This window comes from Falco cherrug, chromosome 16, assembly GCF_023634085.1.
Source record: "Falco cherrug isolate bFalChe1 chromosome 16, bFalChe1.pri, whole genome shotgun sequence".
NCBI classification, from domain to species: Eukaryota; Metazoa; Chordata; class Aves; order Falconiformes; family Falconidae; genus Falco; species Falco cherrug.
The window spans coordinates 4,870,671-4,893,066 of NC_073712.1; the positions used below are offsets into that span (position 1 = coordinate 4,870,671).

The 22,396-nt window shown below is 61.1% G+C and overlaps 2 protein-coding genes across 13 annotated transcripts; one reads left to right on the forward strand and one right to left on the reverse strand.

Moving 5' to 3' along the window:
• Positions 1-4,232: 4,232 nt before the first annotated feature.
• SMIM29 (small integral membrane protein 29) lies at positions 4,233-6,989 on the forward strand. 6 transcript variants are annotated; one of them, XM_055728388.1, is made up of 5 exons: positions 4,233-4,256; positions 4,913-5,085; positions 5,167-5,192; positions 5,269-5,374; positions 5,742-6,208. In XM_055728388.1, the coding sequence occupies exons 2-5, from the start codon at positions 4,975-4,977 to the stop codon at positions 5,802-5,804; spliced, it is 306 nt and encodes a 101-aa protein (XP_055584363.1). In that variant the 5' UTR covers positions 4,233-4,256; positions 4,913-4,974; the 3' UTR covers positions 5,805-6,208. The 6 variants fall into 6 exon arrangements, 5 of the variants coding, with proteins under 5 accessions (XP_055584363.1, XP_055584361.1, XP_055584364.1 ...); XM_055728386.1 differs by lacking the exon at positions 4,233-4,256 and adding an exon at positions 4,267-4,292; XM_055728389.1 differs by lacking the exon at positions 4,233-4,256 and adding an exon at positions 4,274-4,292 and having other exon boundaries at positions 4,955-5,085.
• Positions 6,990-7,065: 76 nt separating this feature from the next.
• HMGA1 (high mobility group AT-hook 1) lies at positions 7,066-15,913 on the reverse strand. 7 transcript variants are annotated; one of them, XM_055728383.1, is made up of 6 exons: positions 15,785-15,913; positions 15,338-15,538; positions 10,365-10,470; positions 9,458-9,538; positions 8,953-9,003; positions 7,066-7,786 (listed from the first exon to the last, which is right to left on the reverse strand). In XM_055728383.1, exons 3-6 carry the CDS (start codon positions 10,464-10,466, stop codon positions 7,730-7,732), a joined length of 291 nt encoding a protein of 96 aa, XP_055584358.1. In that variant the 5' UTR covers positions 10,467-10,470; positions 15,338-15,538; positions 15,785-15,913; the 3' UTR covers positions 7,066-7,729. The 7 variants fall into 7 exon arrangements, with proteins under 7 accessions (XP_055584358.1, XP_055584356.1, XP_055584357.1 ...); XM_055728381.1 differs by having other exon boundaries at positions 9,458-9,541; XM_055728382.1 differs by lacking the exon at positions 15,785-15,913 and having other exon boundaries at positions 9,458-9,541; positions 15,338-15,619.
• Positions 15,914-22,396: the final 6,483 nt, after the last annotated feature.

Here is a 22,396-nt window from a genome sequence, read left to right on the forward strand (position 1 = left end):
GCTCTGCTTGCTGCGTGGTCTCTCTTCTTCCCGGCACTTGTTACCATGTACGTGATCTTGGAGATTGGGCAATAGTGTCACCAGAGGAGAAAGCCCTTCCTGAAGTGTCTCGGGATATTCACAGTCTGGAAAAGAAAATTTGGAGGGATGTCACCCACAGCCTGATGCTGAGATGGGCTGGTCTGAGTGGGGAGAGCATCCTGCCATAAAACCAGGGTGAATTTTAAGGCACGGCGTAGTATCATCAGATGTTTCTGGTCCCGAGAGCCTCGTGGAGCAGAAGTGGTCCTGACTCGCAGAGTCCTTATGGAGAGCCCTTCACGTGGAAATAGCCACTTGCTGGGGGAGGGGCTGGGTGCCACCAGCACCCAGAGCACCGACAGCCTTCGGCAGAGCATGGTGTGGGTCGCCGCTCCGGCGAGGGGGTCAGCGAGGGCTGGAGGTGTTGAGAAACATGGGCAGAGATGCCGGCTGGGTCTGTGCTCTGCGTGTGCGCGCACAAATGCTCTGCCCAAGTCTGACCGCTGCCCCCAGACCCGTGGTCAGGCTGGGGGTGTCCCAAGCCCTTTGGAGGTTTGGTGTCCCCCCTGCCTGCCTGGGAAGGGTGAGCACTGGGAGGTGCTCAGAGCCCATCGCAGGGGATGCAGGATCGGTGCCGGGGTGTGCTGGGGGAGCGCACAGGGTGCTCTGCACCGCCGCAGGCTGCCTTCAGTGGGTCCCCCTGTCCTCACCACCAGTGGGATGGGGCTGCTCAGCACCTTCCTTGGCCTCCGCGTGCTCCGGTAAGAGCTGCCGGGTCCCTCTGCCCCATGCCATGCCTGGTGAGGGAGAGCTGGGTGTGCTGGGGGCAGCACCCGTCCCATGGGTGCCTTGCGTGGCCCCCAGAGCTGTCCCTTCCCCCAAACGCCCCCCATTCCTCTCCAGCTTGGGGGGGCCAGGCTCTGCTGATGCCCCAGGGCAGCAGATTTGCCTTGAGTCTGGGGGAGAGTGAACCAGCTCCTGGGGCTGTGGCCTGGCCCTCGCTCAGCCGGGGTGGGGGTTTCTCCCCCTTTTGGGATGCAAAACAAGATGCCGGGCAGGATCCAGTACTGCGCACCCGATCACAGCAGCGAGGCTGTAAATCCAGTCACGGGAGCTCTCGTGTTTTATCTGCGACGTGGAATGCGTCCTGGTTTGGAGATCCCATCCCGTGCCACCACCCTTTGGAAATTCCCGTTGGGATCTGAATGCAGCGGGGCTCCCCACAGCGTGTTATCGCAGCGGGGGAAAACACACCGGCTTGTGCCCGACGCCCTCGTGTTCGCAGCCGTGGCGCAGAGCCAAGGACGAAGTTAATCTTTGCTGACGGTGGAGTTAACACCTTGGCCGGTGAGCGGTAAGGCAGAGCCGGGAGCGGGCTGTGCCCCCGTGGATGGGTGACGGTGCTTCCCCCCACCCTGGTGTTTCTGGCTGGGTGAGCAGCTGGAGGGATGCAGTGGCTGGAAATCCGGCCACTTGTGTTTAGCTGCTTAAACGGGAGCTTAGCGGCTCAGCAAAGCTGTCCCCAATTATCTGCTGGGGGGCCGAGCAGTAGGGAAGAGGGGGCTGATGTCTCCTCACGGCAGGTTTTGGAGCAGAAATACCCCGTGTAACTATTCTAGCTCTCAGCACCTGCTTAAAATTTGCCCCCCTAGCTGACCCCCTCCCAGCTCGGTCGTGAGGGTGCCAGGATGAGCGGCGATGCTGCTCTCAACCCCCCCAGCATCCTTCCCCTACCCTGGGGTAAGTCACAGAGGTTTCCGCAGGGATGCGCAGCCCCTGTGCTGCCCCAGCCTCACCTCCCTCTTTCCCCATCCGCGTGGGTAGCGGTGGATGGGGAAGAGATAGTCCCCTGGGATTTGGGGATACTGCAAGGGTCCAGGGCTGTCTCTGGCCACACGGAGGGGCTTGGTGACCCCCCAGTCATGCTGCTTCCCCCAGGACCCCGCGTGCCCTCTGGCCAGGCTGAGCTGGCTGCACGCTCCTGCTGGCCCCCGCTCGCTCTCTCCAAGGAACTTTCCGAGAAATTCCTGGATTTATTTTCAGCTGCCGCACAGCAGCACCGTGCTGGGAAGAGGTGGGCAGCGGCAGAGTGGGGAGTCCATGCGGTGTGGATGGGCTCCCCCGCTTTGCCCAGCTCCTGGCCCCTTTGGGCATGGAGGAGGGGATGAGGATGGGCTGCGAGGAGAGCTGCTGCTGCTCACGCAGGGGTGATGTCCTGTGCAGGGTGTGGGGTCCCCCTAGACCCATCTCATCGGTGCTGACCCCCAGGATCTGCCTCCCCTGGTGCTACCAAAGCCCTGGCTCCCATGGTGAGATGGGCATTGGGATGGAGATGATGCATGAGGATGGGTTAGGGGAACGGGGCGGGGGGCTGGGGCTGGTTTGGGAAGGCTGTGTGGGGCAGGGAGTATCAATGGGGCCAGTGGGACCACTGGGGACAACGAGATGCTGGGAACAGTAGGCATCAGGTGCTCTCAGGACAGCTGGTGCCCTTTGTGGGGCTGGGGGATCCCCCAATATGGGAACGAGCCACCCTGACCCCTACCCACCCTCTGCGAGGGGCTCCGGCGTCCCCCACTCCACACCGTGCCTGGCCAAGGGTATCTCCACTCCTGCATCCCCATCAGCAGGTCCCCAAGCCCTGGCCCGGCACTGGTGCAGGGACTGGGAGGCAAAATTAACCTGGCAGGGGGTGCAGGCAGGAGGTGCAGGCAGGAGGAGGAGGACTCTGGCTGTGCAGCTGGTTGGCCTCTCACTGGTTTTTGCCATGGGCAGGTTCATCCAGCGGGATGCAGAGTGGGGAGCTGCTTTCCCGCGCTGCTGTGTTGGTGCAGGATGTTCTTGGTGCTTTGCGGTGGCACCCAGCCCCATCCTGCCACCAGCCCAGGCACGGGGGGCTGTGTCCCCCCACCTCCACCATTTCCAGGCTCCTCTCTTCCACCTCATTTCACTTAATTATTATTTATTTTAGCTATGGGGAAGCAAAATGGGGCTCCTTGCTCCCCGGTGTCCCCCGCTCCCATCTGACCCACTTAGCGGGGCCATCTGGTCCCCACGTGGGCAAAGCGGATTACCCTGCGCCGGGATCAGGGCTGGGCCGCTGCCATCACCCCGGGGCCCCACCGGGGCTGCCCCCACCGGCAGCGTGATGGCACCGCCAGGGAGGGGACCCCCGGCAGCCCCCGCTGCGGGTGACCCAGCCCTGCCAGCCTGTGTGCCTGCGCCCACTGGGACCCGGGCCCTCGCGGTCTGTGGGCTCACCCTGTGCATGTCTCTGTCCCTCTGTCCCTCCGTCCCTCCCTCTGTTCCTCTGTCCATCTATTCATCTGTTCCTCTGTCCATCCATCCCTCTGTCCCTCCGTCCCTCCATTATCTGTCCGTCCATCCCTCCCTCTGTCCATCCCTCCCTCTGTCTCTCTGTCCATCCCTCCCTCTCTCTTGTCCATCCATCCCTTTGTCCATCCATCTTCTGGCCATTTGTCTGTCTGTCCCTCTGTCCCTTCCTCTGTTCCTCTGTCCATCCTTCTGTCCATCCCTCCCTCTGTTCCTCCATCCATCTATTCATCTGTCCCTCTGTCCATCCATCCATCTGTCCCTGCGTCCCTCCATTATCTGTCCTTCTGTCCGTCCATCCCTCCCTCTGTCCATCCCTCCCTCTGTCCTTCTGTCCCTCCATCATTGTGTCCCTCTGTCCATCCCTCCATCCATCCCTCTGTCCCTCCATCCATCTGTCCCCTGTCCCCCGCTCCCCTAACGGAGCAGGGATGCACCTCCCCACCCTGCTGTGCCCCCCGCCGTCCATCCACCCGTCGGGTTGTCGTTTCACCCTTCCACGCCCCAGATGTGCCCCCCACCCCCACCCCGCCAGCTGTGCGACCCTGCCCCACCCGCCAGCTGTCCACCCGCTCGCCCTCCCCCCTCCTGGAGCCCCCCCGTCCCTTCCTTCCCCCCTTTTTTTCCCCTTTTTCTCCTTCTTCCCTTCCCCTGTTTTTAATTTTTCCGGTTTTCCCTTGCTTTCTTTGCCTTTTTCTTTCCCCTTTCGCATTTCTTTTCTCCCCTTCCCCCGCCCCCCGCCCCGCCCGGTCTCTGCTGCCCCCTGTCGGCCCCGCACTGCCACCGCCCCGCCCCTCGACCCGCCCCCAAGCCCCGCCCGAAGCCCCGCCCCGCCCGAAGCCCCGCCCCGCCCGTCACGCGCCGCGCGGGTTCCGGGGGCGGGCGGTGCGCGGCGCGCGCAGGTGGGGCGGGGCGGGGCCGTGCGCGAGGATGCGCGGGTGGGCGGGGGTGCGATGGGGGATGCGGGGAGGGGGGGGGTGCAGGGGGTGCGATGGGGGATGGGGTGCAGGGGGGGTGCAGGGGTTGCGGGGGGGGGGGAGAGGGGCACCCAGTGCATGGCCGAAATTAGGCGCGGGGGGGGGGGAGGGGGGGCTGTGGCGTGGGACGTGTCCTGCGTGGGGGTCGGGGGGGGGGGCAGAGCCTGGGCTGAGGGTGCTGCCAGCACCCGCCCTACTTGGCCCCTGTCCCGTCCCCCCCCCCGTGTCCCCCCCCCCCATTCCTCCTGCTTTGGAGGCCGAGCCCCCCTGAGCCCAGCTCTGCAGGGGGCCGTGGGGTGACCGCCCCCACGTGGGGCTGTGGGGGCGCTGGGCACCCCTCAGCCGCATCCTGGGGGCGCCCGTGTCCTGGCTGGGTTGTGGGTACCGGCCCCCCACGGTCACGGTCACTGCCTGGCCCTGGGGGCTGTTACTGGGTGGTTATTGCCGGGGCGGTGGGTTATTGCCAGGGGAGTTGGTTATTATCAGAGTGGTGGGTTATTACCGGGATAGTTGGTTATTACTGGGGCAGCAGGTTAGTACCGGGATAGTTGGTTATTACTGGGGCGGTTGTGGGTTCGCAGACATCCCATCCGGTGGGGGTGGCCACCCGCGTCCCCATGCAGGCAGGAGCCGGCTCTGGGCCATGAGCAACACCACAGCGCCCACAGCCCCGGGCGCAGCAGGCGACTCACTGGTGGGCTACGTCCTGGGACCCTTCCTCCTCGTCACCCTCCTCGGTGCCCTCCTGGCCATGGTGAGTGGGGGCTGGGGAGGGCTGGGGGGGGCACCAAAGCATTGCCCCGAGCCCTGTACCTGCTTACACCTTTCCCTGCAGGTGATGTACGTCCAGAAGAAGCGGAGGTGAGCGTGGGGGTGTGGGGCTGGGGGGTCAGGGGGACACGCACCGGTCACCGCTCAGCTGCCGTCCCCCTGCCAGGTTTGACCGGCTGCGCCACCGGCTGCTGCCCATGTACAGCTACGACCCGGCCGAGGAGCTGCAGGAGTCGGAGCAGGAGCTGCTGGTGGAGGCGGAGGACACCTGGGTGGGTCAGCCCACGGGGGTGCGTGGGGGGCTGTGTGGGTCGCTGGCTAGCTGTGCACGGTGCTGTGGGATTCGCTATTTATGTAATTTTTTGCATGAAAAATCAGCATTAAGCAACAGCCAGTTCAGGAATGCGTGGGGATGGCTGAGCCGGGGTGGAAGCCCCCCGGGTTCCGGGAGCCCCCCGAGAGTTTGGGGGGAATCCAGAGGTTTGGGGAGGGTTGGGCTGCGCAGCCGGTGCCGGTGCTTTTCCGCTTGCCCCGACGCCGTTCAGGGATGCCTGGCACCGGGGCTGGGGGGGGGGCGTCCAGGCTGGGGCCACCCACTGTGCCCTCCCAAGGGTGCTGAGGGCACGCTCTCCATTGCAGGCGTCGCCCGGCTGGGGGGGTTCCTCATCCCGTCAGCCCCCCCGCGGGGACTGGAAGGCCTGATGCTGCCCGGGAGAGCTGGGACCGAATCCTGCCCGCAGGAGGCAAGGGAGGACAGTATCGGCACCGGCGCTGCCACCTTCGCCATCCGCCGGGAAGGGCAGGATGCGCCCACGGTACCATGGCGACGCCAGCGGCTGCAGCCTGGGAGCAATCCCACCCCGTGAGCACTGACGATAACGGGTTCTCTCCCACCTTAGCACCTATTTTTGCCATTTTTTTTGCTTGAATCACCCCGCCAAGCCCTTAAAACACAGCAGGCAGGACGGGCAGGACTGGCACCGGGGCAGGCAAGTGGCTGGGTACAGGGGCTGTGCCCCCAGGCACAGAGGGCAGGATGGCAGCCGGGGAGCAGCGTGGCGTGTGCTAGAGCAAATAAATATTATTTTTTGGGGGGTTTCTCTGCATTCAGCCCGGAGCCTCCCACATCGGGCGGGGGGATTCAGCAGCATGGGCACTGCTGGACCACGGGCCAGCCCAACGCCGAGGTGCTCAGCATCCTGCATCCCTCCCTCGCCAGCAGCACGGCTCGGTTTGCTGATAAAAAGGCGTCGAGGACAGGAGTTTGGCGGGGGGTGGCAGGGTTTTGCCTGTTTCTGTTTCCATCGGCAGCTCCTGTCCGTCCCGGCGGAGGATGGCTGGCACCATCATGGATATCCCTGTGGAGAAGGTGGCCGCTCCATGCCCGTCAGCTCTCCCTGCATGGAGAAAACCTGCTCCCACCCTGCTGCCGGGGCCGGACCCCAGCCAGAGTCCAGGGCGGAGGCATCAAACATCCATAAAATGTTTTATTCAAGTAACTGCAAATAGGAAACCAAAAGGTCGTTAACAGTAAACCAAAAAAAAAAAGAAAAAAAAAAAAAAGAAAACCAAAAAAACCCAAATCCCAATTTTCTCCCACCGGGGCCGCCCGGCACCGACCTCCGGTCCCGCTGCAGCAGTTGTGCAAGGGCAGTGTGGTGGGGGAGCATCCCGCATTCCCCCCACCCCACTGCCCTGCCAGCCTCTATCCCTTGAAGCAGCAGAGCAACCAAGACCTCAAAATAACAATTTTTTAAAAAAAAAAAGCCCAAAAAAAGGGGAAGGAAAAAAATACCCCAGGGCCCCCAGCAACACCCCGAAAAAGGAAACACGGAGCCAATGATGCCCCGGCAGCTGGCACAGCAGCAGCATGTCTGTGAGTTCAGAGAGTGGAACTTAAATATCCAGAGGTAGTTGTGAATGAAAGGAAAAAAAAAAAAAAGAAGTATTTTTTCTAAAAAAAAAAAAATATATATATATATATATATACCAGAACCTATGCGGAAGGGGCTGCCCCGAGCCAGCCCCACTTGGGCACCCCCAGGGATGGGTGCTGAGCCCCGGCGTCACGGCGGGAGCTGCTCTCCCACACACAGTGCAGTCACCCGGGACTGGCGGGGGGGGGGGGTGGGGAACAACACACAAGGGGGTTTTTGCCCAGGGTAGCAGCAGGCCAGAGCGAAGGTCTGATGCACGTGGGGGTCTCGCCTTTGCTGACCCCCCTGTCTCTTCCCTGCAGAAATCCCGGGGCAAAGCCCGGTGCTCAGGGGGCAACCAGCACCCGCTTTGGATGGGTGAGATCATGGGGGGGGGGCAGCAAAGGTGGGGGGGGTCCCAGCCCCAGCTCTCTGCCTGGCACCCCCTGTGCCAGTGGGGCTGCTCCACAAAACCCAGCGCTGGGGAGAGGGGGGAGCCGGGGCGAGTGCCCCCCCTCTGGGCCGGGGGGCTGCGGGGGCTGCCCAGGCTGGGCCGTTTTCCAGTGCTGCCATTGTCTGAGGGTGAGGAAGGAGCGGAGGAGGGAGGAGGAAAAAGCCAGGGCGGCACAGTGGGTTTCTCCCCGTCCCTCTCCCCCGGCCGCTGAGGACGCGGGACCGTCAGGCGATGAGGTAGCGCCGGTTTGGGAGGTTTCACTGCTCGTCCTCGGATGATTCCTGGGAAATGTTCACCTCCTCCTCGTCCTGCTGCTGCAAGCCAAGGGAGTGCAGTCAGGGGGTGCCAGGGGCTGTGCCCCCCCCCCGCCCCATCACCCCTGGAGGGTGGCCAGACACATCACACCCCTTATGCAAAGAGGGAAACTAAGGCACCAGCATCCTCCTGAGTTTGGGACTGGTCCTTGCTCCAGGTTTAACCATTACAGGTTAAATCCCAGGTAAGACCCCCCCGGGTGGGCTTGCAGCGAGGAGGGGGGGGGAGCCACATGCCCTGGGTGCACACCCCCCCTGCAAGCCTGACACTGTGGTTCCCAGTGCCTCCAGTTGGCAGTGGGAATGCCGGTGGCGGCAGGACTGGCTGTCCGTGGCCAGGCGGCCGTGAGCATCACGGCCCCGCACGCGGCGGTGAGTCAGGGCTGAGTGTGAGTGTGAGTCAGCGCCGGCCCCCGCTTCCTCCCGCTCCATTCATAAAAAACCCACCACAGCCAGTGGCTGCCAGAGCGGGACACGAGTGTCCCCAGCATGGCCCTGCTGGCACGGGACAGGCTCGTTCCCACCCCACCCAACTGGCTGCCCACCCTGGGGTCCCTGAAACAGCCACTGGTGCTGTGACACTGGTGCAGGACACCCAGGATGTGCCCCCCTCGTTTGCTGGTCCCAGCCCTTCGCCCTCTGGAAGGAATTTAAGCGGGAAAAGGGGCCAAACCCTGCATGGGGCAGAGCAGTCGCACCTGGAGGATGCTCTGGGGTGGCTCCTGCATCCCAGCGTGTGGCAACAGCTCCTGGGCATGGGGACATGCCCATGCATGGGGTGGCCTGGGGCTGGGGACAGTGGGTGGCTGCAGTGCTGGGGGGATGCTGCACACACAGGCTGCAGGAATGGCGTGCTGGTGACACTGGGTGACAATGGGTGCCAGGCAAGTGCGTGCCAGCGTGCCACCGAGGCAGGGACCTGCGCACGACCCCCACGGAGAGGTGGGGGAGCAGGGATGGCTCACAGCCCCCAGCACTGGGGCAGGGCACGGCATGGCATGGAGCCCATCCTGTGCCACACTGTGTCCCCTTTTTGCTCACTGCTCTGCTGTCCTGCAGCCTGGCAGCATTTACCCCACACGTGTGGGGGCAGCCGGAGGGCTGCTGTGTCCCCACAGTGCCCAGCACCCTGCCAGGGTGGAGGAGGCAGGGAAAAGCCCACTCACCGATTTTTTGGGTCGGCCTCGAGGTTTTCTCCCTGGTGTGACTGCAGCTTTCTGAGCCAAAATAAAAACCAAGATGTTTTGGTCAGGCGGGGGCCGTCCCCTCGTCCCCAGGATGCTGTTGGGGGGGGCAGGGGGTGGTATTCCCCTTCCTCCCACCCATGACTTGCCAAATTCATCACCCCAATGGCATCTCCCGGATTGCTGCACCCAGGTGGCCCCGGGGCCACAGCCAGGCCCCCCCGCCCCCCCCTGCAGCCGGCTTCCAGCACCGGGATGGCCCCGGCCCTGTGACTCATGAGGCGGGCGCAGGATGTGACTCGCATGTTTTGCAAACACGTTTATCGCGGGTGTCCACATGCTGACACGCGGTCCCCGGCTCCCCCCACCTTCCCTGGGGGCCAGTGCCGAGACGCCCCCACCCCACACCTCCCAGGGCTGGATCTGCCCTGAACTGGCTGTAATTGAGCTCCAAATGGATTTGTCGTCCCTGTCCCCAGCCACCTACCCTGCCTTTCGGGGTGGCCTTGTTTTTACTGCCCTTCGGCCGTCCACGGGGTCTCTTGGGGATCGGGGCCTCGCTGGGCTCCTGCTGGAGGGAGAGTGGAGGGGGATCATTGTGGATGAGGGTCCTCAAGGAGGGAGCCATGCCCAGGGGGGCTCCCAGTGCAGCAGCGCACCCAGAGATGCTCCAGGCTGGGAGTCCCATTCTCCCCAGCAGACCCAGGCAGGGCAGAGATGCTCTTGCACGTGGTACTGTGAGCACTGGTTGCACTGGGATTGGCGGCCAGGCACAGGCCCCTGTGCGTCCTTCAGCTGGGCATGTACGTCACCCATCCCACCCTGGCATTAATCGCTTGGCTTAGCCAGACGGTCCCCACAGGTTTCTCAGCACCAGACCCCGGCTTGCTGCTGGTGCCGCTGCCCTGCAAAGCGTTGGGCAACCCGCAAATTGCCTTTTCTGTGGGAAAATGATGCGCACAAACCCCACCTGCCCTTGGGGGGGGCTAGGGGCGGGTTGGCACTATAAAGGTTCCAGCAGCATCTTATCCTTCTGAGCAGCTTTTGCTAATGGGGCTTTAATTAGCCCATCTGCAAAGGCAGGTTCAGCTGCAGCCTGGGGAGGAGCAAGGGGAAGGCTCCAGCTCTTCCCTGGGTGAGGAGCAGCTCTGAGATGTTGCAGGGCTGAGGGGGGTGGGTGGGCTGTGAAGCCCCCCAGGAGGGTTTTGCTGAGGGTGAGCACCCAGGAGGTGCTGCTCAAAGGGAGGTAGGGGGAATGCGCCATGGGCGGCCCCCTCCCTGCCTGGGGGATGCTGCCAGGGTGCGAGTAGGGGCGTTTCTTGCTGTCCCATATGATGGCATCGCTCCCCAGTGGGGTGCCCCCTCCCTCCTTTCTCCCAGGGGACCCCACGTACCTGTGGCTTCTTCCTGGGCCGGCCCCGGCCCCTCTTCTCCGACACGTCCTTCTCCCCCTTGGAGGCCAGGGGCTGGCTGGATTTGGCGCTGGATTCGCTCATCGTCCTTCCAGCAGCGGTGGAGTGGGAACAGGAGGAAGGTCAGTCAGTGATGGCTTGCCATGCTGGCTGGCACTGCTCCCCCCAGCCCTCTCCCCAGGGCAGGAGGCCATGGAAGTGACTCACTGGGCCACAAGGGATGAGCTGAGCCACCGGAGCTTCCCATGGACTCAGCCTGGCCATACCTCTGCCACCTGCTGCCCCCAGGTAAGGATGCTTGGCGCCCTCAGCTGCCACCTGGTACCTCTGTGGGGATGGGGGCAGCTGGTGGGGTATCAGCATGGACAGGAGGTGACAAGGAGCAGGGTCCCCCCTCCAAGAATGCGTCTTAAAATTAAAATTCAGCTGAAATGAGCAGCTTCTGCCCTGCTTCAGCCCTTCCCGGAGGCTCAGCTGCATCCTGCCCCTCTCCCAGCATGGAGCGGGGACCAGCCCGTGCCCAGGGCACTGCCAGGGCTAGCAGGGCCCGTGGCGGAGAAACCAAAAGCATCACTAAGAGCTATGCCTGGAAGAGACCCCCACCTGTATTTTTGAACCCCCCCAAGCCCATTCAGCAGCACCACGCCGTGGGCTGCGGGGCTCTTCTGCCCCAGAAATGCAGAGCACCTTGGGCAGGCACGACCCTTCCTCCCGCTGCTGCAAAACCAGTATCTGCAAAACCGTCACTGCTGCACCCGTGTCCCTCCTGCAAACAGACCTTTGGCCCGTGCCGGTCCCCGCTGTGCCGTCCCTGGCACAGCCGCTCCCCACCGGTGCCCTGTGGCAATGCCCCAGTGCAACCAGCCCAGGCCAAGGCGCGGGGATGGAGCACGTGCCTGAGGCTGCAGGGCTGGACCCCAGCAGCGGGACCCCCTTGCTGCTCCCCAGTCTCATGGCCCTAACGACCAGCCACACGTAGTGGCTGGTGCTCTCCCATGGCTGGAAGAGGCTCTGGGTGCTCAGACCTCCCTGGCTCGCCCATCCCTGCTCCCTACCTTCTCGCGGGGGGGGGCTGCAGCTGCATCCCTTCTGGGGATACAACCTGCATCCTCCCAGCACCAACTGGGGAGCAAAACCAGCCGGCTGCAGGGCAGGAGTCCTGACTGAAACCCGTGGCACGGACACCCCGCTCGATCAGCCAGCGCCCTGGTGCTAAGGCAGCTCCCGCAGTCCCCAGCAGGAATTTGGGGAGCAGCAGCTTGGCCAGCCCTTCCTGCAGAGCCTGTTCCCTTGCCCCAAAAGGAGGAGAGTGGCTCCAGATTTAATCTGGAGTCCTTGAAAGCCCAGACACGCTGCTGGTACCAGCAAGTTGGAACAGGACGAGCGGTGGCACGGCACCGGGGCCTCTGGGCATCCCCGTGGGTGTCCCAGGCCCTGGAAGGGTGGTGCAGGCTCCCACAGCCCTGCTTGACCCCCTGCACCCAGGGTGGGATGCTGCACCCCTGCACCCTGCTCCTGCCACCCCGGCTGGGTTTAGGGACAGGCACCGCCTGGCACTTGTCCTAGGGACCCTGCATTGTCCCCTCCCCTGTGCATGTCCCAAAGGGCTGGATGGGTTTCCTTGCTCGTGGGGAAAACCCACAGAGCAAAAGGCTCCACGTCCCCTTTCTACCTCCACGCTTCCCCAGGGGGGGTAGGGAAAACCTGCTTTTCCAGAGCTGTGGGGCCAGTTCCACACCCAGCTCCCAGCCCAGGAGCCAGGAGGATGGGCTCCAGGCTGGAAGGGAGCAGGATTGCTACCACAGCCCCAGTGCTTACCGGTGACCCCAGGGAAGAGAGCAAGATTGTACCACAGCCCCGGTGCTTACGGATGACCCCAGGCATGGGGTACCTGCTCTGTTCCTTGGTGGGGTGACCGTGGCCATGCAGAGGGAGGGCACCTGCTCGGAGCGATGTGACATTTCCCTGCAGAAACAGGGCTGCGAGAGCAGCGTCCCGGTCTTGCTGCTTGGGACACTTGGCTAGAAAATCACAGCGTTGCTCTGGGATGGATGGTGCAACCTCCCTGGGTCACCTCCTGCTCCGGGGACCGTCCCTGCACCCCTGCCCTGGCTCTGACCCATGTCCCCTGAGCACAGCAGCCCCCCGGCCCAGCTTCTCCTGCAGGCTGTGTGCCCAGTCTGTGCGCAAAGACGGAGGCACCCTCCCTGCGGGGTTCATAATGTTTGATTTTGAGCAACTGTTTTCAATTTGGATGGTGTTAGAGCAGCTGGGACAGCACTAGCTACCAGGGAGAGCGGGGTTGTGGGGGGAGCCAGGGTGCTGAGCCCCCCAAGGATGCTGAGCCTCCATGGGGTGGCTGAAGCAGGTGCAGGCGAGACGTGTGGTGCGAGGAGCCGTGCTCAGACGTTCAAGGCCTTTTAAAAAAAAAACACGTCAGCTCCCACTCCCCTCTGGAAGTGACTCACGAGTGCAAAACAACAACAAAAACCACCCTCGGATTCTTTTTTTTTTTTTTTTTTGGGGGGGGGGAGAGACAGAAACCACGCTGTCGGGTAAACACCCTGAAAATATTACTCACAGCATCCCAGAACCCTTCAAGGATTCTCTTTAAAAAAAAAGAAAAAAATTTAGACTTGGGAAAGGAAAACGCCGGCCAGCTGACTGGGGGCTGGTATGAGTTTGTCGCTTTTCAATCTTTTTAAGTCAATCTTTGACAGAGAAAACGCAGCCTCTGAGCCACGCCGTACCCCCTCCTTTAGCTGGAAACTGCTGGGCCCAGCATGGCCCCCCACCCTGCTGTGCTCCCCTCCATCCTGCCAGGGATGGGCCCTACACAGGGGGCCAGCATAGGATGCTGATGGGACCCCCCCCCCCCCACCATGGGGATGCTGCCGGGTACAGCCCCCCATACCCCTGCAAAGTTCTTGGAGCTGGGGAAAGCACGTGTGCTTTCCCACCCATCCCTCCGCCACCTCCAAACTCCTCCCAGGGGCTCCAGAGCTGAGACCACCCCAGGGGACCACTCCAGAGCTGAGACCACCCCAGGGGACCGAGGGCTCTGTACCCTGCTCTGGCAGGGGGCGTGAGGAGGAGGATGCCTGGGTGGGAGATGGGAGATGCTCCCACCTTCCCAGCCAACACCCCCCCTTTCCCAGCTGGGCGCGATGCTCCCTGGCTCGGTGGCACCTGCCTGGCCCTGGGTGCACCCTGATCCTGCGGGATGGTGCCGGGGATGCCACGGGAAGCAGCTCCAGCCCCACTGGAAGGCAGCAAAGCTGTCCAGGAGGGAGGGAGCAGCGATGTTGCCATGGAGGAAAGGAAGCAGCTGAGAGAAACCTTTCCAGGCAGGGAGGAATCGGTTGGAGAGGAGGGCAGGGGACTGCCGGGCTCCCCGAGGCTGGCAGGGATAAATCTCTGCAAGGTTTGGAGGTGGAAGGGCTATATCTGCCTCTTGATCGATAGAGTTGGGGGAAGGAAAACATCCTTCCCTCTCCATCCTTACGGATGGTGGGTTGCCAGACTCTCCTCCTGCATCCCCCTCTGCTCCGTGACACGAGCTGGGCCGTTCTCAGCAGCCGCCTCTTGCAACAAGACAGGGGTGGGCTGCAAAAGAGAGACCCTGGCCCCTCGGAGCGATGCTCCTGGGTGCTCCTGGGCCTGCTCCTGCCTAACCCCCACACACCCGCGCTGGTTTACACCGCTCTGTGCAAATAACCCCATAAATCCCCCGCTCCTGCCACCTACTCCTAGATTAAACAAACCAGCCCAGGAGAAGCGGGGAGCCAGGCGGTGGCTTAGATCTTATTTACCAAAAAAAAAAAAAAAAAAAAAAAATTAAAAAAATAGATTTTTTTTTTTTTTTTCACGCCCAGGAAATCTACCCTGATTGCAGCGGGAGAAGGATCCCGGCCGCACCTCCTGGCAAAGGGAGGCCGGGAGAGGGAGGAGGGGGAGGAATAGTGGAGCAGAAGTTGAAGAGCCAGTTCGGCAGGGGTGCGAGGGCTGCGGAGGGATGTGCGCAGCTCCTCGTTAGGACGAACCCTCCAGGGGGCTGCTTTGAAGGCCCCCCCCCGGCCTGCTATTAAGGAAAGTCGTCCCCCCCCCTCCTTCCTTCCTGGGCATGTATAATAAAAGGAAGTGATAAAAGAAAGGAAGGAGGGAGGTGGGGGAAGAAAGAAAAGAGGCAGGAAGGGCACCATCATCACACGCTTTGTGAAGCCCCTGCCCTGCGAGGTGTAATAAAAGCCCGAGCGGAGCCAGCGCTGGGTGGCATCACCCCCCCGCCGGGGAGGGGGGGGAGGGGAGGGGACTGAGCCCCAGCCGTGCAACTTTGCACCGACCTGTGCGTCCCCCCCCCGCTCCGTGAGCCGCGCGTGGCCCCCTTGCCCCGACTCCCCCCGCTTTGCACCGACCCCCCTGCACCGACCCACCCCCGTCCGTGCACCAGCCGCGGCCCCACGCACCTTGCACCGGCCCGGCCCCACGCACGCCCCCGGCCCCACGCACCTTGCACCGCCCCCCCCCCCAAGCGAGGGGGTTCCCGGGGGCGGCCGCTGCACCCCGGGGCCGTGCGCCAGCCCCCCCCCCCCCCCCCCCCTCCCGGGAGGTGCGGGGCGTTTGCACCACCCGAAACCGAGCAAGTGAAGGAAAAGTCCCGCAGCCGGCACCGAGGACCACCCCCCCCTCTCCGACCCCCCCCGCCAGGTGCATCACCCTATTAATAACAATAATTAATAACAAGAATAATACCGAGAGGCATTGCCGAGCCGGCCCGCCGCACGCACACACGCGTCCTTGCAAATACAGAGCAAACCGGGGGCGATCGTGCAAAGCATGCGGGGGGGTGGGGGGCAGCACAGCCCCGGGACCCCCCCCAACCACCCTCCCAGCACCCCCGGGCCCTCCCCCGCGCCCCCCGCAGCAAAAAGCAAAGATTAAAGGCCGGCACTCACAGTCAGCTTGATCTCGGAGCTGGGTGCTTGGGGTGTTTTGGGTGGTTTGGTTTGTTTTTTTGGGTTTTTTTGGGTTTTTTTTTTTGGTGGTTTTTAGGTTGTTTGTTTGTTTTGGTTTTTTTTTTCTCCTGGCGTGTCTGTGTTGTGAAGCGAATTAAACCCCCCCCCTCCCGGCGGCTGCTGCTGCTCGCAAATGCGGATCTGAAAGGAGAAGGCAGAGAGAGAGGCTGCGACTCACACACGCATCCACAGCTCAGCCAGGCCCCCCTCTTATTTATATAAATAATAAAGAGAGAGGAAAAAAAAAAAATTGCTCCAGGAGGAAGGAAGCTGGGTCAAAATCATTTGCAGGGAATGAGGAAAAAAAAAAAAAAAAAAAAGAAAAAAAAAAAAAGGTGGGGGGAAGGGGGGGGAGAGGGGGGGAAAGGAGAGAGCTCCCAGCCTTACTGGAGGGGATCCAGCTGCTAAAAATAGCAAAATCACACTCGAAATTAAATAAGGGCACCCAGGCTAACGGGAGCTTCCAGCCCTTGCGGCGGGGGGAGGGGCCGGCTGCATCACGGCCGCCGGGGGCGGGCGGCGGCGGCGCCGGGAGCGATAGGTCCGTTCAAAGGGCCGCGGCGGGTGGCGGCTGCGCCCCCCGCCCCAGCCCCGGGGGCGGCCCAGGGTCCCTCCCCCGGGGGGGGAAACATCCCTCCACCCCACCCCCCAGGCGGCTGCTGCAGCGATGCTCCCGCCTGGGGCGGTGGGGGGTGCGAGGACCCCTCCGTGCCCCCCGGCTGGCCTCGCCGTGGGGACACCCCCCACTCTCCCCAGGTTGCCTCCACGCCACAGCGGTTTTTTTTTGGGGTGGGGAGTATCACCGGGGGGGGGGGGGGGGGAAGCACGAGGACCCCTCCGTGCCCCCCAGCTTGCCTCGCCGTGGGGTAACCCCCCCCCAGGTGCCCCCACGCCACAGCGGGGGTTGGGGGGTGGGGGGCGATGCGGGTGCGAGGACCCCTCCGTGCCCCCCAGCCGGCCTCGCCGTGGGGAGCCGCCCCCCCGCAGGTGCCCCCATGCCGCAACGGAGGGTTTTTTGGGGGGGGAAGCAGCACCGGGCTGTGCCATGCACCGGGGCTGTGTGGGTGCGAGGACCCCTCCATGCCCCCCAGCTGGCCTCGCCGTGGGGTAACCCCCCCCCCCAGGTGCCCCCACACCACAGCGGGGTTTTGGGGGGGGAAAGCATCACCGGGGGGGGGTGGAAGCACCGGGTCTGTGCCATGGGTGACAACGCACGATGCTCTTTTCCTTTTGCAGCCTCCCTGCCAGGTTAACACCCCCCCACCCCCCCCACCCCCCCAAAAAAAAAAAAACCAAACCCAAAAAAACCAACCCCTCTGGTCCCCATCTAGAGGCACCAGCGGTGGGTGCTCCATCCCCAGCCCCCCCCTCCCCCTCCAAGGGCTGGCTGGGTTATGTCGCGATATTGATTTTATTTTTTATTACAGCACCACCGTAGAAATGGGAGGCTGGTGTGGAACTGGGTCTGGTCCTGCCTCGGGGATCGGGGGGGGGGGGGTTGGGAGCTGGTGAGCAGCCCTGAGACCCCCCCGGGGTTTAAGCAGACGATTGGCTCGGGCTGCAGTAAAGAAGTTTTATCCTGAATTCCTGTGATCTGTTTTGGAAGTGGTTTAAGTCAGTCCAGAGTAGGAACCAAGAGCAGCTCACCACGTAGGTACCCCAAAACTCACACACACCCCATGTCCGAGGGGCAAGGGATGTCAAGCGTTGGAGATCTTGTGGTGAGTTTTTTCTTGGGATATAAAGAAATCCAGAGCTCGGCATCCTGTCAGTGACAAACCTGTGCAACATTCCCCCAAACGCCTGTGGAAATGCAAATTGCAAATTCAATGGAAACTCACTTTAGGTGCTTTTGAGCATCCAAGGGTTGAAATCTGGAGTTAGGAGCTGAACTTCAGACTGGCTGGATTTAAGTTTCGTGCAGGTTTTTATTAAAAAAAAAAAAAAAAAAAGGCACCTTTGAAAATGTGAAACTTGGGAGTATCAATACCTGCATGTGCAAAACTTGTTCAGCAGGGAAGATTTATGATGAAAAAAGAAATAAATCAAACCAAGCTGGTCACCCTGGCAATTCTGTTTTGCTAATTGTTATTTGGATTTTTAAAATCCCCTGCAAATTCCCCCTGACTAAAACACAATCAAAGCACTGTCCCTTCCTGACAATTAAAAACTGAAAGCAAAGTGGGGGGAAAACACCACGCTGTAAGAAGCTGACCTGTTTTTCAAACACCAAAAAGAACCGGCATCGCCCTGCTGGCACCACCGTGTTTTGGGGCTGAGCTTGGCTGCAGCCCCCTGACCCGGGGACGGTGGTGGGTGTCCTCCACCTGGGGGCCTTGCATCCAGGCAAGGTATTCGCAGACCCTGAGTATTTTATTTTATTTTAATTTTTAAATTATTTTTTTTTTTTGCTAAAATTGGTGTTTCCCTTGGCTGCAGGCAGCCCTGCCTGGGTTTGGAGGTGCTGGGGTGCCTTCTGCCTGCAGTACCCCCTGCTCTGCCCATGGCCATGCTCAGGCTTCCCCCCTTTGCCTTGAGCTTGGTGAGGAATTTGGTTTCTGTCCCTGGCAGAGGCTTGTTGTTATTAATATCCCTCGTTATTTATTCTGTGGTGGCGGTGAATGGCTGTAACTGGAGAGCTGTGAACAACCAGGGCTGCTCTTCCTTGCTTTGATCCCTTCAAACTTTCGGCAATTCCCAGCTTGCTGGAGCCTCCCCAAGCCGGCTTCACCTGTGGGGTGACCACTTGGTCTTTAAAGCAAAATAATTCCATAGTGGTCCCCCGAAATTAAGGTGAGATGCTGCCAGCAGCCGGGAGCAACGCTGAGATGGGAAACCAGCACATGACCATGTGCAAGGAGGGGAAACAGGGGAAAAAAATTGGGATGAGGGGAAATGGTATTTGTTTGGCACTCTGAGTATGTTTGCCAGGACAGGAGGACCCTGGGGATTTTGGAAATAGCCAGGCAATGCACAGCAGTGAGGTCTGCACTAAATCAAAAGAAATCTGTGCCTGTGCGATGATGACGCGACGAGGTGGGATGCAGAGTGGTGCAGGGCTGCTGGATTGGAGCTGGGGCCAGGATTTCGGTGCGGGGAGATCATTTTCACTTTTGTTTTTGCGGTTTTCCCTGGCTCAAGCCTGCAGCTGGCGTGGGTCTGGGAGCAGGACCGGCCAGGTTCACCCATCCTGCCTTCTGCAGTGAGACCCGAAAGTGAAAATGGCTGGAAACAGGGAACCAAGCAGTGATTTCTTTTTTCTCTCCGCCGTGACCAAGGCGTGGAGGAGCAGCCTGCACCGTGCTGGGGTCAGCATCCCACCGAGCAGCGCTGCCCCACGTTATCCCGGCGAACTGGGATGCGTGCAGGGGATGTCCTGGGTGGGGGGCTTGCAGGCCTGGCCGGCCATGGCAGGAGGGGTCCGGGATGGGGACAGGGCCTTTGTTTCCCCTCCCGGCTTTGTTTCCCGATGGCCCCATTGATGAAGCCCCATGTGGCCAAACAGCCCCAGCTCCACCCCGAAACTGTCCTTTTAATTTGATTAAACAGCTCCTTCCTTTTCACCCATTGAGGAGCTTTAGCGCTCACCAGTGCAGTATTTTCCTGTAGTCCTACACTGGGGACAAATTCCTAAATCACCGGATAAATTAGAGGCTTAATGGCCCTGCTTTTGAAAGCGCAAGCCCTGCGTTTGCAGGACACAGCGATGCCAGCGCTGCGGGATGCGTGTGCTGCAGGTGGGGGGGGTGCACATGGATTCTTGGGTTTCCCTATATTTTTTCTAGCCAATGTTTCAGGCCTGGGAGGAGATCTGATGGGGAAATGGGTGCCCAGTGCTTGGGAAAAGCTGCACCTCTGCCAGGTCCCTGGAAAAGAAGGGGCTTGAAATCATTCCCGGCTTCTTCAGCTCCACAGGGATCTGCAAAACTGCAGGTGCTGGTTGGCCCCAAATGCAGCTGCCTTTGGGGGATGTGGGGGACTAGAGGGTGGCCCCGGTGGGGACATCTCATCCCTCTCTGCCCCGTGTCCTGGTGACTACCACGGAGACCTGCAAAGCTGCGTTCGGGATTTGGATGCCTAATTCCTGCTAATTTCCCTGGGAAAGGGGAAACCCGATCCTCTAAGGCAGCTCTGGAAAAAAATCTCAGCCCTGGTTGTTGGGTAATTGGAAGGGCTACCCAACTAATTAAGAGTGTGGTGTGTTTGTCACCTCCAAAGCCCTCTTAAACAGCAGTTAATTAATCCACGTGGTTCTGGCCCTTGTAGAGACAGGTGCTGTTACCCTCGTTTTTCGGTGGGGAAGCATGCGGATCAGAGGTGATGTGACTTGTTTGAAGCTGGGTGAAGAGCATGTTTCACGGGTGTTAGTGTCCAGCCCAGTGCTCAGGCTGCACCGTGTCCCTCCTAGGTGCCCTTACACGGCATCGCCAGGGTGCTGCTGGCTGGAGAGGTTCCTGCTACACCTGGAGCATCCCCCTGCATGCCCTGGTCCTGGCTGCACCGCAGGGAGCATTTGCTGAGGATCCTCCTTCTGTGCAAGTGGTTTTGCATTTTTGCGAAGCCACAGGCAGGACCCGGCTCGCTCTGAAGCTGAGTTTTCTCATTTCCAGCAGCCTTGGGTTATGTTTGTGATGATTGTGTTGATGATGAGCTTGTGTTCAGCTCCTCTGTATGGGGGTGCCCCTCTCCCTGCAGCCCCTCGGCTGCTCCCGGTGTCTCCGGGGAGGGGATATGTCTTGGCTGGCAAAATGCAGCTCAGGTGCACTTTGGTCAGGCAGGAGGATGGTGGCAAGGTCTGACCTGGGTCTGGGCTTATTGCTTCAGTCGTGTCCATCTCTTCCGGCGCAGGAATTGGTTGAACTCTGCATGGCCAGGATCGACATTCATGGCACTACCAGCGTCCCTCCAAGTCGCTGCAGGGATGAGCAGAGATTCCCACATTTCCACCCATTTCTGCTCTTTCTCTGCAAGATAAGTGGTGGCTGCACAAGCAAGAAGGCTCCACAGATGGGTCCAAGATGATTAACTGCCTTCGTTAATTCTTGCCCGATGCAATATGGTGAGCATCATGTTCGCTATGCTCCACGTTTCTGACTATCTCAAGGCACCGCAGGGCTGAACTCCTCCTCCTGGGACGACATCTCTGGTGCGGAGCATCCTGAGATCACAGCCCTCAGGAAGGGCTTTCCTGAGATTTGCCACGTCCTGAAATGTTTCTGGCAGACAGGGAGAAATACTTCTTCCTCCAAGAAGCAGAAGGCCTTGCCCAGGTCCATGTGGGAGAGGCAGTAGCGGAGTGGGGCACACAACCCCCTTCCTTCCTCTCATTGCTGTTACCTTGGAGCTTGCGTGCAAATCCCTGCTGAAATATTTATTACTGGCAGCAATCAATAATTAGCCCCTAGGAAAAGACATTTCTGGCAGCCAGCTCCCCTGCTTGCATTCAGAGGGTGGTATGGGGCAAATGTGTGTGGGTCACTGAGCATCATGCCCCCCTATCCGCACCCGGGGGGGGGAATAGGGTGGAAACGGGGGTGCTGAGCACCGGGGAGAAGGGCTGCTGTGGGGGTGTGTGGGTCTCTGTGGAGCCTGCCTTGGGGCAAACTTGGAGGGGAAGGAAGGGAAGAAGATTGTGCCTTATGCCTGTCCCAACCCTCCAGCATCGAGGGGCCTGGGCTGATGAAGAGTGTGGGTGCCCTTTGTGCCTGAAGTGGCCAAATCTGCCCAGACCAAGCCAAACGTGTCAGGTGCTGTCTTGTTTTGAAAGCTCTGCTGGCAAGTTACTCCTGGGATGGCTTTGGCCACCTGGCTGGAGAGTTACAAGGCTGGTCCCGGTGCTGCCCGGCACTTGCTGGGCATCCTCCTGCCTGCCCCTCCAGCCGCGCTGCCGGACACGGCATTTTGTGATTGCAACGCAGAGGTGATGGGGCTGGATCCCCTGACTCCGGGAGCTGGGGATTTAGAGGAGAGTTTGTCCACTTGGCCACAGTGTGAGGAAGCTCTGGCCATGCCAGAGGAACCAGGGGAGAAACCACCCCCGTCCCCATGGTGCAACATCCCTGACTCGGGGCTGGGGGGGGGAGAGAGCCTGGGGGTAGGTGTGGGCCCCCAATGCCCTGATCAGGCAGAGCGACCACCAACCTGTCCCTGTCCCTATCCCTGTCTCACACACACCACGTCTCATTCTTCCTTTTGTTCACAGTCCCTAAAAAACCTGGCTTCAGGGGTGCTGAGCACCCTTGGGTGCTGACCTGCTGCCTTCCACGCTGCAGGGCTCAGGCTTCATCCCACCTCAATCCCAGAAACCAGGTTTAATACCCCCCTCCCTCCCTTTTAAACAAAAATTGAGATTTGCTTTTAATCCCCTGCCAGCAGGAGCCAGGCTTGGAGGGGCTCACTGCCCTGGGTCTGTAATATATATATAAAAGCCTGTATACATAAATATATACATAAACCTCCTAATATATAGCTCCAGAGAGTGCTGGCTGAGCCGCAGCATCCCACATGGTGCAGGGCGAGCCGGACGAGCCGGTGGGGCTGGGAAATGGCTCTGGCTCTGGCAGGGATGCTCCTGCCATGCCCGGGCAGCCACCTCCTGCCTGCAAGCCCCAACCTGCCGGCACCCATGGGGACATGTCCCTGCCGTGGTGCCCCACCTCAGCCCCACATGTGCCTCTCCCATCCCCTGGGATGGCAAGAGTGAGGTTTGGGTGCTGCTGTCAGCAGGATGGCGATGGGTGTGTGTGTGTGTGGGGGTGCTGCTTTGGCTTGGGTACCCCAAGGTGGAGCATCCCATTAATTTTGGGGAGCTGCTCAGTGTCCCGCCAGTGGGTGCCCTGTGCTCCTTGGCCACCAGCCGTGCCACCTCCCGGGGGCTGGGGTGGGCGGTGGGGCTCTAGGGCTGGCAGGGGAGCTGGGATGCTCTGGGGCTGCAGCCATGGCTGCGGTGCACAATGGCCTTTTGTCTGCGGGGCTGCCCCGGGAACATCCCGCCATCCC

Bases quoted from the DNA above. Each gene is read 5' to 3' on its own strand.
- SMIM29 (XM_055728388.1), top strand. From the start codon at position 4,975: ATGAGCAACACCACAGCGCCCACAGCCCCGGGCGCAGCAGGCGACTCA. The intron at 5,193-5,268 runs GTGAGCGTGGGG...TCCCCCTGCCAG, and splicing joins TACGTCCAGAAGAAGCGGAG to GTTTGACCGGCTGCGCCACC. The intron at 5,375-5,741 runs GTGGGTCAGCCC...TCTCCATTGCAG, and splicing joins TGGAGGCGGAGGACACCTGG to GCGTCGCCCGGCTGGGGGGG.
- HMGA1 (XM_055728377.1), bottom strand. From the start codon at position 15,220: ATGCTTTGCACGATCGCCCCCGGTTTGCTCTGTATTTGCAAGGACGCG. The intron at 9,542-10,364 runs GTACGTGGGGTC...CTCTCCCTCCAG, and splicing joins GGCCCAGGAAGAAGCCACAG to CAGGAGCCCAGCGAGGCCCC. The intron at 7,787-8,952 runs GTGAGTGGGCTT...CTTGGCTTGCAG, and splicing joins GAGGCCGACCCAAAAAATCG to CAGCAGGACGAGGAGGAGGT.